This window comes from Nanorana parkeri, unplaced genomic scaffold, assembly GCF_000935625.1.
Source record: "Nanorana parkeri isolate BGI_ZX_2015 unplaced genomic scaffold, ASM93562v1 scaffold59, whole genome shotgun sequence".
Classification (NCBI taxonomy): Eukaryota; Metazoa; Chordata; class Amphibia; order Anura; family Dicroglossidae; genus Nanorana; species Nanorana parkeri.
Genome location: NW_017306327.1, coordinates 2,001,968 through 2,019,018, shown reverse-complemented (window position 1 = coordinate 2,019,018; position 17,051 = coordinate 2,001,968). Strand labels below are relative to the sequence as shown.

Here is a 17,051-nt window from a genome sequence, read left to right as displayed (position 1 = left end):
AGGGGCTGGATTCCCCTCTCCCCGCTCCGATCTGCCAGCACTGACTGGCGGAACGGACGGGGGAGGGGACGGGTACAGCTGGCTTTGCCTCTAGATAGGCAGAGCCAGCTGTCATTCACGCAGCTGGGCGGATCTCGACGCTAGTTTGTGTCCTCCCGTTACCCTAAGGAGCACTATGGGGAAAAACACTGACCCCATAGTTCTCCTTTAAGGAGAGAGTTGACCACCAGTATGTGCTTTAAGTACAATGTGTATGCACCGTGTAATCTCATTTTCTTTCAGTCTGAGAATAGTCCTTCCTGATGTTTATGGAAATCTTCCAGATTCAGCTATCATTAATACATTCTCTCTGAATTTCATCTGGCAATAACACAGTTAGCAATCTTGATCACATTCTCTGTCATAAAAAATATAGGCTTTTATTTGTTTAGCAATGAAAGAAAATTAGTTTCATCTGCTCCTTATTAAATGCGGACATTCAATAAATGTCCTAGACCAATTAGTTAGTCACAGCTTAATACAATGCAAATTTCTGCACAGCGAGGAAGAAACTTGAATTTAAATGGAGTTTAAAATACCATGACTGCATAATGTATTTTCTTAGACGTAAAACTTATGTAGCAGAGGGACATGTTATGACATATATCTAATACATACTTAGGCATCCTTTATGTGGAATGGGCTTCCATAGTCACATAATTTAGCATGGTGTTCGGAATTGAACCTGTAATAAGGAAAATACCAGCCTTTCACCACCCCTTTCTGACAATGATAGTTGCCTGGGTGTCATGCTGATCCTTTAGGTTTTTTAGCTTGTGAGAAAATGACAAACATAACGCACTGCAGGTGGGCAGGCACTGCGCTTCAATACATGGTAGCAGATTAGCATGCATTTTTTTCACTGCAACGGAATGCACTCTTTTGCAGTACCGTGTGTCACAGCACAACGCACACCTGCTGGGAGGTGCATTGGGGTAACATTCAAAATGACTGTCAACACAGCCCACCAGTGTACATAGTGCAGTGCAGTGCACTTTTCGACGGCTTGTGCTAAACACAAATGCTATCTAGCTATCTGGGTTTGCAAAGGTGCACACAAAGTGGATTTATATTCTTTCTGGCTATTAAGGAATGTATTTCAATTACAATCTTTGTGCCCAGAGCTTTAATCACACACTGTTATCCAAGTAAATTTTTCACCTCAGTGGTCCTTTAAATAACCCATGCTAGATTTCACTTCAGTTCCTTCAGTGTTATATTGTATATTGTGCTCATTTGTCATGGGACATATCCATCTAAATGGCTTGACAAAAAGTCATTATTCAGTTCAGTGTTTTTTCAATGGGAAATGTTTGCGTGTCTAATAAATAGACATTAAGGAAAAACAATAAATGGAAAGGTTATATAGATGATTATGTTTACTAGGCCCCCAAAGAAGAACTCTGGGCAAAGCAAATCTTAACCCATGCAGTGGGGCTATAATTACAAGGGAATTGTTTCACTTTGCAAGGGAATTTTCCATTAGTTTAGTGAATGTGGTAAAATTTCACTTTGCAACGAATATCTAATCATTTACAAGGAAAATACATTTTTCTTAAAAAAGGTTTTTTTTCCATTCTTGCACATTATTGGGTGACGGAAGTCAGCAGAGCTTTGCCTCATTTACTAAGCTAAGGTGTAAATCCCCTTGCAAAGTCAACAGCCTATATAACTTTAGTAAATCACTATGATTTGACCAACTGATTTAAAACAATGTACTTCCCATGTGTCTGATGACTTCACAACATTGTAGTGGATAACTCTATTGAAAGACCAACCTACAGATCTCTTCTTATAATAACATGATAAAATATCAAAGAGCAAGCATGTACAAACGTGAAAGGCATGCAGTAACTACTCAAACTATACACTTGCTGAAACTACACAACACGTCCCTTTTGTACTAATTCTTGTTGCAGTAAGCCACCTGCTAGTTGCTTTATGACATTAATGATTACAGCTTTCTTGAGTACCCTTCCGAGAAATACATTGGAAAGTCTGCACGCGTTTTATGTCATCGGTAAAACAGTAAAATATGTCCACATTCTTCTGAAGCCATGTGTCATAAACATATTTGTAACACGTTTCTGTAGACTCAGGAAATGTATATTGCTTATCTGCTGTTTTCTTGCTTTCCATATGTTCTTTGGGAGGATAAGTGCCCCGTTGTTGACTAATGTTTGGCTTTCTAGTTTTCTATAGTAACACAGGTTTAAGTGATGAGGTTACTAATGCAAACTGTGCTACACTGGTCACAATTCATAGCCAGGCATCATGAGGTTATGAAATGCACAAGGTTTGAGGCTTGACAGACCTTTTAAGAAATGATTGATGTTGTTTGTGGAAAACTCTGAAGGAACTGTAACAGCTTCTCAATATTCAAATAAAAGCAGTTTTGTATGTTATTTGGTGGCGGTAGCCATGATGATGTTGATGACAATGACTAATGATTGTACAGGAACAGCTTTCAAGGACTTTCTTGCTTTCTGCTTTTTGCAATTTATAATATTCTTTATAAAAATGACCTGATATATAATATGTGGAATGTAAGCTAATCGTTCTTCATTTTTCTTTGTTTTATGTTTCCTTACACCTGTCCACTTGTAACGTCATTTGAAGTGAGAAGCCTGGCCATGACTGGGCCCTGATTTGGGGTGCCCAGTCCTCCTCTACTGCTCCTCTAAAATAACATATTCACTACAGGATATGTTGAGCAGACAGGTGCTGGTCAATCCTAAATTTGGGATGTGCAAGAGGACGAAGGACAAAATTAGAACACAGTGGGGTTGAATTGCTAGGAAGATAGGCTGGTCACTTTGCAAAGGAGGTTCCTCCTAAGCTTAGAAAATGAGGTAATGACTGTTGATTTCCATACCCAAATCATGTACAAGCAAAAATACTGTTTACGGTAGTTACATTGCTCATGACTGGATATTCTTTGCAAAGTGAAATTGTACCGCATTCACCAAGCTGAGGGAAACTTGCCCTGCTGAGTGAAAATTCCTTTGCAAAGTTAAGTAGAGGTAGAGGACAGAGCAGGAGACACAGGAGCGCAAGCTGAAAGACTGATCAATAGAACAGGCCAGTTTAAATAGGGTAATCAATCAGAGGACGACGTGTCACTTCCTGTGCGCCACATTAGCACGTCTGTTACGTTTCCCGATAATAGGGAAAGCTGGGAACCGTGCATGCGCTGTAACACGTGAACTTCCGGCTATAGCCTTGCACTTAGGCTGCATTCACATGCAGTTTGGGAAAGATGGTTGTTCCTGCATGCAGGAAAGATGAGACCAGGGACAATCACATATACCGAACTACAGTTAAATGTATCTTGTACGATTACTTGCTGACTGCCTCTGACAGATGCAGCCCATGTCACCATGTTATTAAATTGAATGGGCACAATAGCCACATATGAATGGTACATCATGAACTCCTTCTGCAAGATTCCAAAGGTTCTTTCTCCTGGAATCCCTAAACACATAGAAACCCGGTGTGCATGGGGCTTTACAGAGGAACATTGGCAGCGGCTCCTATATAAACAAAACCTGCAAGCTCCTTCTCTTCTCCCCATAGCTATTATTTTTCTTCCTTTATTATCTTATTATTTTCTTTTTTTTAACATTCATATTTACACATTTTCACTCATTTTGTACACTAATGTGTATAGCAACATATTAAAAAGAAACACCTTTTTAATGGGTAATGTTTTTATTTCATTATTAAATAACTTTCTATGTACCAAAATGACATTTTAGTTCATCATAAACGGGACACATTATAGAAAAAAAATCTACAGTTTTTATCTACAATGACACTTTAAAGAGAACCTGTGCCCAAAGTTTACACAGTAAAGTATTTACTTATTCTGAACAAGCAGTAAAAACACTTTCAAACAAGGCATCATTCACCTCTGAGGCTATAAGCATTGTGGAGAAATGAATCATGAAATTTCACAATGGAGACACGGAAATCTGAGCTCTTTTCCTACTACTTTGTATTGCAACAAAAACTTGACAGCCTGCCAGCCTTCTAAAGACACATCAGATGTTTTAATTTTACTACACCCTTTTACCTTTTTGTCTATAGATTGCAATGAAAGTAAAACAATTCATGCAATCCAATATTGCCAAAAGAAAGTATTTTATTTTTTTTACAAAGTTATCAATGGATCAGTAGGTTTAATGATAAACTGTAAAAATGTCCCCACCTTTATTTGGTCCATATTGGGTATGTAGGTATAGTTTAATCTGCCTGTTATTCCAGCCTCGGTACCTCTGGACCAACTGTTATAATTATTATTATTATATAGGATTCATATAGCTCCAAAAGAAGGAGACAGTACAGTTATAATACAATTTCAATACAATAGGGTTAGCAGGGCCGTGCTCGTAAGAGCTTACAATCTATATAGACATTTTTCAGGAAAATGAATTGATCTGAGCAGCATTACAGGGCATGCTTTGGGCTCAGGCACATCCATGTGTGGGACCCATATCACACTTGCAATGCTGCTGCTTTCAGACGAGGAAAATATAAAAGAATTACACAAACAATTACAAAAACACATTATTGGTAGAGTGGGGATGTGTTAGAACTGTCAATGCTTTTATTCTGTCTGTGCCTTCCTGTTCTAGCAACATACACTTTTCCCATTTCTTGTACTGATGATGCAGAAATAGGAAGTGAGGGATAATGTCCACAAGGAAAACGCAAACAAAAAGATATTTGGTATAGTGAGGGAGGGTAAGAACTTGTGACAATGTTTTTTTTATTACTGTCCATGCTATCCTGTCTCAGAGACAACCACCCATATCCCCCTCTCTTGTATTGGTGTCACAAAGTAAGGGAAATCACAATCTACCAATATTATTACAGGTAGAACTAAACTCTATCCATACAGTAAATTCAATGTTGCTTAAGTTGGGCTTCGAGGTGTATAGCCTGTCTTCTCTGGAATAAGTTTATTTTCACTTTGGAAAACATCCCAATGACATGCATTATTTCAGTATTTTCTCTCCACCTTACTTGAGGCTTTCATTCCTACCTGCTAGTCATAACCTGGCAGGAAATGAGTGCTCATATTGTTGGATTCCTGAGGAAATGATGAGTACAGATTGAGGCACAACTCCTGATAAATAAAGAACATATGCAGTATGGACATACCGATTATACAGTAGTGAGACGACTGAAGAAAGAGACTTAGTAGAAAGTAATATATACAGTATAGCTCATTTATCAAAGTCTTCTTCGTGATTGATAAGTATACGCTGCTGCTTGAAGTCTGGGTCACTGTCCAGCTTAAAACGAACCTGTATTTAACCCATCCAGTGTGACAGTTGTGGATAAATTCTAATACCAAAGTTGATGGGGTAAACAGTTTGCTTACAGTACTTTATAAGTGATTCAACATATTTAGAGTTCTGCTTCTACCCTTCCCAACCACATTATAGTAAATTAATGCCCTCCCTGTGCTTGACCCTGGAGCTCTCACTCCTGGAGTTGGGCCTCACTTTGTATCTGTGTTTCTTGTAGAGAAAATTAGGAACCCAACTGTGTGGTTCCTGATAATGTGATAACTATGATTAGGTAATCACAGCGGTCTCAGAGAAATATTATTTCTCTGTTGCAGTGACATATTTTCCCCTAAATCCATGACACAAAGCACTTAATGCATATTTAAAAAGTAACAACTTCTTTATTTTCCAAACGTTTCCCCTACTCATACATATGGAAAGTTCCTCTGGGTCTGGTCACCATGGATAAACTATTTGGGCTCCCAGGGTTTTCATCATGACCTCATACAAGTATATTCATTGGCACCCTGCTGTTCTTGGGGGATTTGCAACTTATTTCCCCTTTCTTCTCTTTATTTTCTTTCCTTCTTCTTTCTCTTCCTGTCCGTATTTGTGCCTGCTCTTTTCTTCATGGAGCATTGCTAATATACAAATATTATACCAATTCATTATATGCCTCACCCTGTCTTTTGCATTGTGTTTTCTTCATGATTCACTACCGCTATCTGTATGGTATGTAGCTTCATATATAGGGTATGCAATCATAGTCTTATCATACATTTCTGTCTGCATTGCTGAATATTTATTTTAGGGGTGTCCCTACAATATGCGCCACCTGAGACCGGGGGGGTGCTGGTGACAAACCGGGGGCAGGGGGCATTGTATGGTGCTTGTGATGAATGATACTGGGATACTGGGGGGTGGCTGCTGCTACCTCTGGGTCTGGCTCTGTCCGGCATCACACCCGGCTCACTGACATCACTTGTTGCCAGGAGCTGGGCGGGACACCAGCCAGAGCATCCCGCTCAGCTCCTGGCATCCAGTGATGTCAGTGAGCTGGGCCCACATGACCCAAAGAGATGCTGCCTGAGGCAACCACCTAAAGCTGCCCCTCATTATACTGTAGGGTTGGCCCTGTTCTTTTCTCTCCCTGGCAGATAAGGTAACCACTGGGTCAAGCAAAACAGTGTTAACATTTCTGTAAAAAAATTAAAACATTGCATTTTTACCAGCAACAGGAACACTGATGCAAAATTATACTTTTTCTTTATTTAACTAGCCAGCCGTTCAAACGTGTTTCACGATAGACACAGCACTTTTTCAAACATTCTTGAGAAAGAGCTGTGCCAAGCTCTATTTTAATCAGGGAAAAATATCCTATTGCATCCTGGTGCACAGTGCTGCTGTTGCTGGTATAATTGATTGCTTCACTGGAGATGAGCCGAGCCACCACCTGAGATGTATTTGTAGACTGGAGTTTAATCTCACCTGGAACTGCAATTGGAAAGTTTAAAGTCACATTTTGTAGAATGTAGAAGTGGAATGTTTAAATTCACATCTCACTATGATAATGCACAAACTGCTATCGTCAAGGTGGGCCCCACCTTGAAGATAGCAGTTTGTGCATTACCATGGTGAAAGCTTCAGGAGTCTATTTATCAAAGTTTTTGCCCAAGATTCACACATTTCACATAGGATTCACTTAGAAAAATGTGTAAATCTGGGGTGAGAGTTGTATGAATCTTGGGTAAAAACTTTAATAAATCTTTTTCTCCACTAAGATGGGAAAATTTTTTCCCAATAAAGTAAAATAAAAAATAACCCCAAAGAATTACCATTTGTTATACTATATAGATTATTTGGTACCCTGGGGTATCTACATTTCTTAGCACAAGATAAGTGTATTATATCAACTAAAACCTTATAATCAGTTTGTTGGGTTTAAAAAAAAACACTATGAATTAAACTAGCTAAAAATTATTTTAAATATTTTTTGTTCTTTTGTCTGATTATAAAAGAATACATGAAGACCATTTTTGTCCCCCCAAAAAAATAAAACTGCAGGATTTCAGTTACCTCTGGAAATGGTTAATACTAATTTCAGTTCAGTACAAAGAAAGTTTGTAGTTTCTTGAAACACAGAGCCAAGATAAGAGCTTAGTCTCCATTTTCTAATTCATAGTTTTCCTCTTCTAGCGTAGAATAAAGAAAAGAAAGGGGAAATAAGTTGCAAATCCCCCAAGAACAGCAAGTTGTCCTGCAGAGGAAGCTGATGCTGGAAGGTGTGTCCGAACAAACCATGTCCTTTAGGAACATCAACCTTTCACTATGACAACTAATCCCTGGAGCACCATTACACACTTTGTGTGGTACACTTTCTTTAGACCACGTGAATTTGGTCCTGGCCATGAAAAGGTTAGTTGGGTTGTGTTGGCTCCCCAGGCCAAAGATTCCAAGGTTCTCGCTGTTGTCTGTTAAATGGCGTAAAGTGATATTGAAGGATTTTAAGCTATTTCAAATGCCGATGAAATCACTTACAATGAATGCTGCTCCATGATGTTTATAAGTTCTAGTTCCTGCAGAATCAGCTTGTCCCCTGAGCACTGGCCCTGACTTCATATTTTTGAATGACTCCTTTCTCAAGCAGAGTGCTATGAAGTCACCCTTGTGTGTGTGAGTAAGATGTGTGTCTCCACAAACACACAGCAAATCAAGATACTTCCCTGCCTCCTGGCCCCCTCCTTTTCTCTCCTCCCTTCTCCAAGCTAGTAGTTGAACAGTTGCTGGAGTCTCTACTTCCTTTGTGATCTTGTACTGGATAGGAAGTTCAGGGCAGCTGAGCAGACTTGGAAGCAGCTGTTCAGAAACCTGATGATTGTAAAAATATAAAGCAATGCTTTGCTGGCCAAAGGATATCTGTTTGATCTGGGTTCATTATTGAAAAAAAGTTTGAAAGTTTAATACTACTTTAAACCCCCATTGGCACCTGAGCATTTTGTTGCTCATTTCCCAAAGTATGATAACGCTCAACATGAAGAATCACATTATTTTCAATAAAGTATTAAATATTGTCTGGCAAGAACTTTCATATTTAAACATTAATGTGTTTTCATTATTGTAGAAAACGTTGTGCTTATCTCGCTTTTATTGTTTTTCCATGTTATGAAACACTTGCTTCTAAAGCGTGTCACGAAAATAGGAAAGCACAGGAAAAGTTGCTGTTTGGAAATGACATGTGGGTGGCTGCAGCAGAAATTGAAGTCTCAGCACTGATAAGCCTGTGAATGAATGAGCTCCAGAGCTGTGCTCGGGTATCATTCTCCCTTACTGGCTCACAGTTTTTGGAATACCGCTCTTTATATCTGATGAGAGGATATTTGCTGATCTCCCGTGGCTTTGGATAGGATTACAGTATGTTCATACTGGTAAGCTTGAGATGATGTTGGATGCCATCCTAGATAAGTCCTCAATATTTTAAGAACATTTATTTTTATAATAAGAACGATGATGATTCAGGATGGATGTGTAAAAAGGCAGAGTTGTCTATTATAGCATAGAATCTGTTGCTGGATAGTGTGTGTCAACATCATAAATCCCAATTATTAAACCTGCGTCTGAATGCCAAGACATAAACATGAGTTTGACAAGTTATGTTTGTGAACTGCAATGTTTTCTGGCTTATTTAGTATGAATTTGAAGATTAGATGTGCACCTGCCAACTCAAATCAATTGGTTACTGCACTTCACACATCATCATTGCAATCTGCTTGCTTAAAAAGGAACTTCACCCTTATCCAAAAAATCACAACAAAGGCACCTTTAGAAATGTTTATTAATGGCAATCTACAAATAGATATTTATAGATAATTGCTGGCCATTTTTACTAAGGACAGATTAATCTTAACCTTTATCTATCATCTCCCTTTACTTCCTCTAACTCTGGCACATGTGACTAGGATATGTGACCATGCACATCATCTCAGGGGGGAAACATTTTTTTCTCTGAGATCTCTTGAGAATTTGCAGTTTAGAGAAGGGATTTCCCAGCAATGCACTGTAATGTGATCTTCACATGATGCATCTCTTAGGCACAGGCTAAATAACTAAAGTCCAAGAGGACCAGGAAGTGGAAAAACAATAATTGTAAGTAAAATTGAAATATTTAACTGATGATTTCATATCGGTATGCAGAGCTACATGCTGATGTGATTTTTATTGAAAGGGGGTAAAGGTCCACTTTAATAAGTCTGTTAGATGCTTATCTTAAGTTTACATGTACAAGGAGTAAAATAGTATAGCTAATCACATATACTAGTAGAGTATAATTAGAGCTCACTAAGAGTGGTTCCCATTTCTCCATCCAATAACAGTGAGCTTTATAGGACACACTACAAATCAAATATACTCTTCAACTAACTGAAAGCAGAAGGTTAAATCTTACCCCACTCACTGCATCTGCCCCCTTTGCCGATGTGAACACAAAGGGCATCCCCTTTAACAGGCAGGGACAAGTAATAGTTTCCTAATACCATATCTATCATCTAAACTGGTCCAAGAGAAAAGCAAGATGGCAGCAATGCCAGTTTTTCCCCTTTTATTTAATAATGTAAAAGGACATCCATAAACAACTACACAATACTAATGAAGGTAAAGGGAGGCATTTACAATCCAATAGTAACTTACAGCAACCATTTTCTTCACTAATGTTTACAGAAATTGCTGCTAACCATGAACTATTTAACTTAAAATCAACTCACTTGTACAAGATTACTGAACACAAACTCTGCTTCAGTAATTCTCAATAGATCCAATTTTTGCCCATATTGGGTGCCACCATCTTACCTAATGCAGAGCATAGAAGAAGCAAGGCCCGGGTTTTAATCACAGCCTGCATGACACCTCTGCCCATCCTTTGTGAATATCTGCATATATTAGTGCTCAGGAGGAGTGGTTAAAGATGGTAATGTGAATTTGGCCGATGACTTTTGGCAAAAAGTCAAAATTTGCATACCAGCAATAGTGCTGTTTATCTGCTTAGGCTGCATATTTTTTGGAAACAAACACATGTGTCCGAAGCAGCTGATGGTATGGATGAGGAATGTAGGCTGTTATGTACCTGTATGGTGAGTTCAGGTTTTCCTGCAGAGGGCCTAAGGGGGCTATTTTTTCTCAGTTTTGCTGAGCAAAGTGCAAAGGTTTTCTCTAGGCTGCAGGCCTACTAAAAAAAACTTTGCACTGTGCTCAGCAAAACCGAAAACCATGAAGGGTGTGCATCGGGTAATGAACCCTATAAGCACTGGGAGGTGGGGACCACTTTGAGTTGGCTGAACAGAAAGGTGCTGGTCACATCTACAGAGCTGTATATGAAAGCTGCTTGGGTTGGTGCAGAGCACAGAAAGCGTCTAAATACATCTCCAGTGCCTGGTCATGTGATCTGTGATGTCAAATTACTAGGGTGTGGCATTACACGAAGAGTCCTTGCACAGCTTTGTAGAATTGTCGTACTAGAGGACAGTCCAGAATTTGCACTTGTCTATCCTTATTTATCTTTACCACTGTCACTGTGCAATACTATTAAAGGGTCTCACACAAAATGGATATCTCTGTTTTTTGGAAAATGCTGGAGAGTTCTTATATCTCTTGGAGACTCCACTGGTGAGATCTCTGCTTCTTGTTCTGCACATCTGCTGTGGTATTCTCCCTGTAGGACGTTTTTATTTAATATGTTGGAGAATGCAGCGGGAGGTGCTGGAGCACACACAGGTGCGTGAGAACACCCAAAACCCCCATGTGGAGAGGCACACAGTTGGGAATTCTCATGGGGTGGATCTACCTGTAGAGGTTTGTACGACATACACAAAGATAGTGGCCTGTCAGACCCCATCTATAACTAAATATCACTTGTGGGTGGAACAAGCAAGCAGCAGATTCTGCATATGTAATGGGTAAATATATGTTTACATACTAAAAGCAGAAACAAGGTTTTTACATTTAACACACATTGACAAAATTATTTGCATTCAACCAGTCACATTCAACTTGTTTTATTTTGATTTAAACTTTAGATTAAACGTCGGAAAACTATATAAAAGCACATTAGATTCAGATCAAAATATGATGATTGAGGAACTAGCTAAACCAGAGTTAAAGCATTCTAGCATCTGTGCAAAATACAATTTATATTCTGCTGTATACTGCAGTTGTGATATAAACATTGTTAGGGTAAACCCAGACAATATTTTAAAGTACCGTAGCAGAAATGAATTGTTTTACAAACATTGCCTTCATCTTTTGCTGTAAGGCCCGGTTCACACCTGGGCGTTTTGTAGCGCGTTCAAACGCTCTGCAAAACGCTCAAACACCGAAATCCAATTATTTCCTATGGGTATGGTTCACACCTGGGCGTATTACAGGCCGTATGAACGCGCTACAAAACGCCCTACACCCAAAGAAGTATACAGGAGCTACTTTGGCGCGTTTCCATTGGGATACAGCCAAGTAGCCCTCGGAAACGCGCATTTGTCGCGTGTTTCTTTAACCGCGAATTGCGGTAAAAACGTGCGTCACGAAACGCACGACAAACGCGCATATTCGATACGCCTAGGTGTGAACCCAGCCTTAGGCTGCTGCTCTGTTTGTGTAACCTTTCAAAGCAATTGTTGTTGGGTGCAAGCTCTGTAGAGTAGGACTTGAGTGGATTTCAGTTGATGATGTAAGACAAGAGCTTAGTGTGGTTAGTGGTTATACGGTTGTACGTTCTTTATAGGTAGCAGAATTTTAAAATTAAATATGTGCTGTTTTTTAACTCTATATAGTTTTCAATCTTTGAATGCATAGAATTGCTCTGGATTCTGCATGTGCAGTAGGGCTGTTTCACTAATCTTCTACATGGCCATTTTTTGATGTGTAATAGTTGCCTTAGGCCTTATGGCAATAGATACATTTTCATTGTTTTATTATACACTTGTGTCATTAAAGCGGAACTAAACCTCATATCCTCTTAGCCAATGACAGCGCCATCTTAGCCTCTATTAAGATTTGCCTTAGTGCTACTCGCATGGCCAGCTGTGACACCAGCCATTTGAGGGCTTGAAAGATCAGTCGAGGGTTGACATAAGCACACTGACAACTGTGACAGCTAACAATTCAAGAATCATTACTTGAATGTAGCTTTCACTGCCCATGCCCTAGTAGGCAGAATATAAATGAAATCATTGCCATGTTTGAATAAGGATTTAATAACACTGACTGAACATATCTAATTTGAGATTTCTTATGGGAAAAAAAGTTAAAGCTCCAGCCTTACCTTTTTCAAACATTTGTAGCAAGTTCTCTCCTGTCTTGAAACTGACTAATCTCAATTCTCCTTCAATTTATATCTCTGCAATAGAACCATACGAAGCTGCAGCAACTATTTTGGACCCACCTTCATTTCCTGTCTGAATGACTTCTTCTCTGGATCTGTACTGACATTGGTCCACCTATCACTACTATGTCTCTGCTTTCTCTGCCAATCATTTTGATCCTGAGCTTTTTGTGAAAGAACACATTCCCAGCATCCTATTAGACGTGCCTGCAACCAATCAGCTGATCAGCAGTGCTCGCAGCTAAAGTCTGCAACACCGAGTGGCCATCAAGGAGAATCAGGCATGTCTAAAGGGAACCCATGGATGCGTTCTTTCATATAATGCTTTTGAAAAAGATGAGAGGCAGAATGCTGGGATGTTTGCAGCAGCCTGTTCCCTCCCACCAAACTCAGAGAAGAGCTCAGCAGAATGGGATATCATTGTTGACCTTCTTTTAAAATTACTAGTTGTCTGACTGTCTCTGGTTTCAAGCATTGAAGCAACTAGATCAGTAAGAAAGCCAGGCAAGTGGCAGTTTTAAACAGGTATAATGGCAACCACCATTTTATGTAAAGGTTTTCTTTTAAAGAAAATTGATGCAGTTAAAAGATAGCTCCCAGCAAAAATTCACTGCACATAAAGCAACCAATGCTTTCTATTTATGCATGTCTGTAGACACGTCTGTAAAACATACCTCTGGACACTGCAAAAACCGAAACCACAACATTTTCTGTAAGTTTCCAGGAAGATCTACTCCCTAAAAGGATCCATAAATAGGTCTGCCCCACATGGTATGGTTTAGGTTCTCTGCAAGCAGCATGTGTATGGACCGTAGTGTTAATGGCATGAAGTCCTTATTTGTTTTTAACCTTTATCATTTTTAATTCTATGTCTAATATTTGACAAATACACTTAAAAAAATACACATCCCAAAAGTGTAATGGTTGGTAGTTTCCATATTTTAATGCTATATCTCCTGTGGGGACATCATATTATAACATAAATTGGGAAATTATAATGGTGCTAGATCATTTTCTGCAGGTAATAGATATATTTTGGTGTCGGGAGATTGTTTTGATGACAGAAGATACTAATATGTTGTTAGCGGAAGGTATTATGGAGCCAGCAGATACCCTTATGATGTCAGGAAATACTATTAGTGGCTATTGGCTATGGTGAAAGACATACTACTGTAGTGTTTGGAGAGATTATTATGGTGTTTGGTGAAACTGTTATGATGCATAGGGACATACTTATTGTGGCAAAAGATAATATTGGATCTTATTCTAAAGCTAAGAGCGCACTTGTACAGCAGGATACTGTTGCAATGCTCTTGGTGTGCGCTAGCCATGACCCTTTAAACTACACCAATGTTATGACCTTACCAACAAGTTGCCATGTGTTAGCATGCTACCATTTCACCCCAGGGGTTGTGTCCCAAAATGCTGCAGGTCTGTTATGGCCCTTGCAATGCTCCATACATATTAGTAGAGCCTTCATTGATTCAGAGTGCTGATCCTCCGTTTTCCAGTATAAGTACTGCTGTGCAGGAGATTACAGGAGTATGATATCAAAACACATTCAGGTATTTTGCCAGTTCTATGTAAAGTTTATTATTAATATATCTGCATGGAGTTCAACTTTAGGTTAACAGTGTATCCTGCTGCAACAGTCCTCATTTGTACCTGGTTGGCAGTATACTTTGAAGGTGTTTACAACTTGTTGTTCTGATTTATAGGGGGAGATCGGGATCGGATGACTGCAAACCATGAAACATACCTTCTTATGGCCAGCACGCAGAATGACATGGAAGACTGGGTGAAGTCAATCCGCAGAGTCATATGGGCACCATTTGGTGGAGGTAAGAGACACCACTATGGAAACAGTATAATATAAGGCTGTTTTTTTCTTTAAACTGATAATTAAGCACAATATTTTTCCTGTAGTATATCAACTCCTAATTTATAAAAGGATAATAAACATTTGCTAACTCTGGTGTAAATAAAAATATGGCATTGAATTTATTTAAGCTTCGAGGACGAGGATAAGCCAGTTGTCAGACAGGATCTTGGTAAAGTACACAATACATAATTTTTCTGTCTCAGGAGAGACTGAATAATACTTTTAGTCAAAATTACAAAAGAAACTGAAGGTAACACCTTTAATAACTAATTGCAGTTGAAATCATAGCAAGCTTTCAAGATACAAGCCTCTTTGTCAGGCAGATTAGAGATGAGGTGAATTTGAAATGTCAGTTTTAAATCATGCAGTCCTTTTGAAGTGCAAACAAGGAAGAATAGGTAGAAAAAATATGAAACTAGGCAGAACATTTGGATTTCTTTTCTCAGCCTAGGTAGACATCTGGACTGCTTTTTAATTGTAAAAGGTACAGTTTTTGGATGTGAATGTTTAATTAGAGTTCATGTAATAGAGCTAAGTACAGTGTTTAAATATTTATTTGAGGACTGTATGAGCTAGAGGTTTAAAAGGTTTTTGGCTTGTGGTCCTTAGCATCCACTGCAGCAGCAACACAGCAAAGACGAAAACACTGGTAAAAAAATAACCCCAGTGTGTTGATTAAACAATGGAGGAGAGGCAACACACCGGTGAGGTCATCCATATGCTCATTCCTCCAATTAACATGGTCCCTGTCAGCACATGTATGCATTAGAGCCTGATTAGCTCCTAGTGCTCATGAGCTCAGTTTGATGCAGATAATCTTGCCTATAAAACCCTTGTTTCTGAATATAGTTTGCAGTTATATATATACAAAGGCGTAGCCATGTTTGCTCATTAAATATGCTGACTGTGCTTCTAGCTATCACTGTATGTAGTGCTGACAAATAAAGTGATTTTGGCATCCCAAGCAACCCTCCATAGATCAGATATGGATACTTACATTGCGCCAAGCTTGACCAATGTAAATATCCATAAAAGATCATTCCTGATGTTCAGCTTTAATGCAGGCCCACGTGTTGGCCAACTGATTGAAAAGAATGCTTCCTCTATGTGGCTATACTATCTCATCAATTGATAAAGCTGTTAAAGTTAACGTAGTGGCTAATCTACCCTGCATATAGTATGTCAACTATAAATCTCTGCATTTAATACAGGAACAACAAAAAAAGGGAGAACAAGCATGTAAAAAGGTTTATACAACATCAGACGTTATTACGAGGCAAGCGCTGTAATAATAAATCAAGAGCCGTAGTAATAAATCAAGTTAGTCACGCACTACAGGAATACAGTCACATACATTCCATATATATTTCCACAAACAGGGATGCATGATTAGTCTTTTCTCATAGAGATTACCCTGCCCAGAATATTACTGAGCACTTTATACATTTTTAGCAATCTCACACTGTTTTTTTTGTCTGTAGGAAAGATGTGTTGGCACTTGTTTCACTATTTATTCCCACAGGAAAATGTGGCATTCTTTTCTAGTTGAAGTAAGGAACATTTATCGAAAAGGTTTTTTCAGGTCTCCAGGCAGTTTGTACATGAGAAGCAGTTCCTCCATATAGATATCGGAGAACCTGTCATACCTGTATAGTGTTACTTGTAATTTCCCAGATATCTTTATTTTTCTGCTGTTGATTAAATTTGACAACTAGTGGTATCTTCATTGTTTTATTATAATGTGGAAGTTAGGCTCTAGTTGTCCAGACAGCTTTGTGGGTGAAGCTATATATATATATTATTCTGACTCCAATTGTTGTATTAACAATTTATCCCTTGCTGAGACCACTATGCCTGGCCTGTACAAGCAGATATAATCACTGCGGACAATCCTTATCAGATAGCTGAACTCACCAAATACCTTTTCAACCATGAAGAGCTTTATTGTTTGCAGCAGGTTGAAGCAGACAACAGGATACAGCAGATGCATGAATAGACAGTATTTGAAGGTCAAGGATGATAATGTTTCCAAGCCAGCATGTACATGTGGTCCTGCTATAGGCAGCCATGACACTAAACGACTAGCTGGAGAAGAAGGGCAGTACATTACACTCAAGGGGAGGGAATTCAGGAAAACATGGTGCAATAACCAAAATGCCCACAAGATAGCAGTATAATAACCAGCTATACAACTGCCAAAGATAATGGTTTTAAGGAAAATTAACTGTGTGATTCTCATTTCACATTAATATGAATATTAACTGTGGCTATGCACTGTGTCATATTTGTATGCAATTATTGTGACAACACATATACATATGTGGTGCACCGAAATTAAAATTTTGAAACCGAAATGAAAAAAACTGTCGGGCCGAAACTGAAAATGTTTTTTTTTCTAACTTTTTAAAATATTTTATTTTTATTTATTTTTATTAAATATTTGTATTTTTTACTTTACTTTTAGGTG

The 17,051-nt window shown here is 38.7% G+C and overlaps 1 protein-coding gene across 6 annotated transcripts in view; it reads left to right on the top strand.

Moving 5' to 3' along the window:
- ARHGAP24 (Rho GTPase activating protein 24) overlaps positions 1 to 17,051 on the top strand; it is a 600,350-nt gene that overhangs the window by 516,842 nt on the left and 66,457 nt on the right. For 5 of the 6 annotated variants that reach the window (XM_018576195.1, XM_018576196.1, XM_018576194.1 and 2 more), the window contains one exon: positions 14,421 to 14,543. In XM_018576195.1, coding sequence (XP_018431697.1) covers positions 14,421 to 14,543 — 123 coding nt within the window. Of the gene's footprint in view, positions 1 to 8,742; positions 8,762 to 14,420; positions 14,544 to 17,051 lie in introns of those variants that run through there. The other variant, XM_018576200.1, reaches the window with a different exon arrangement.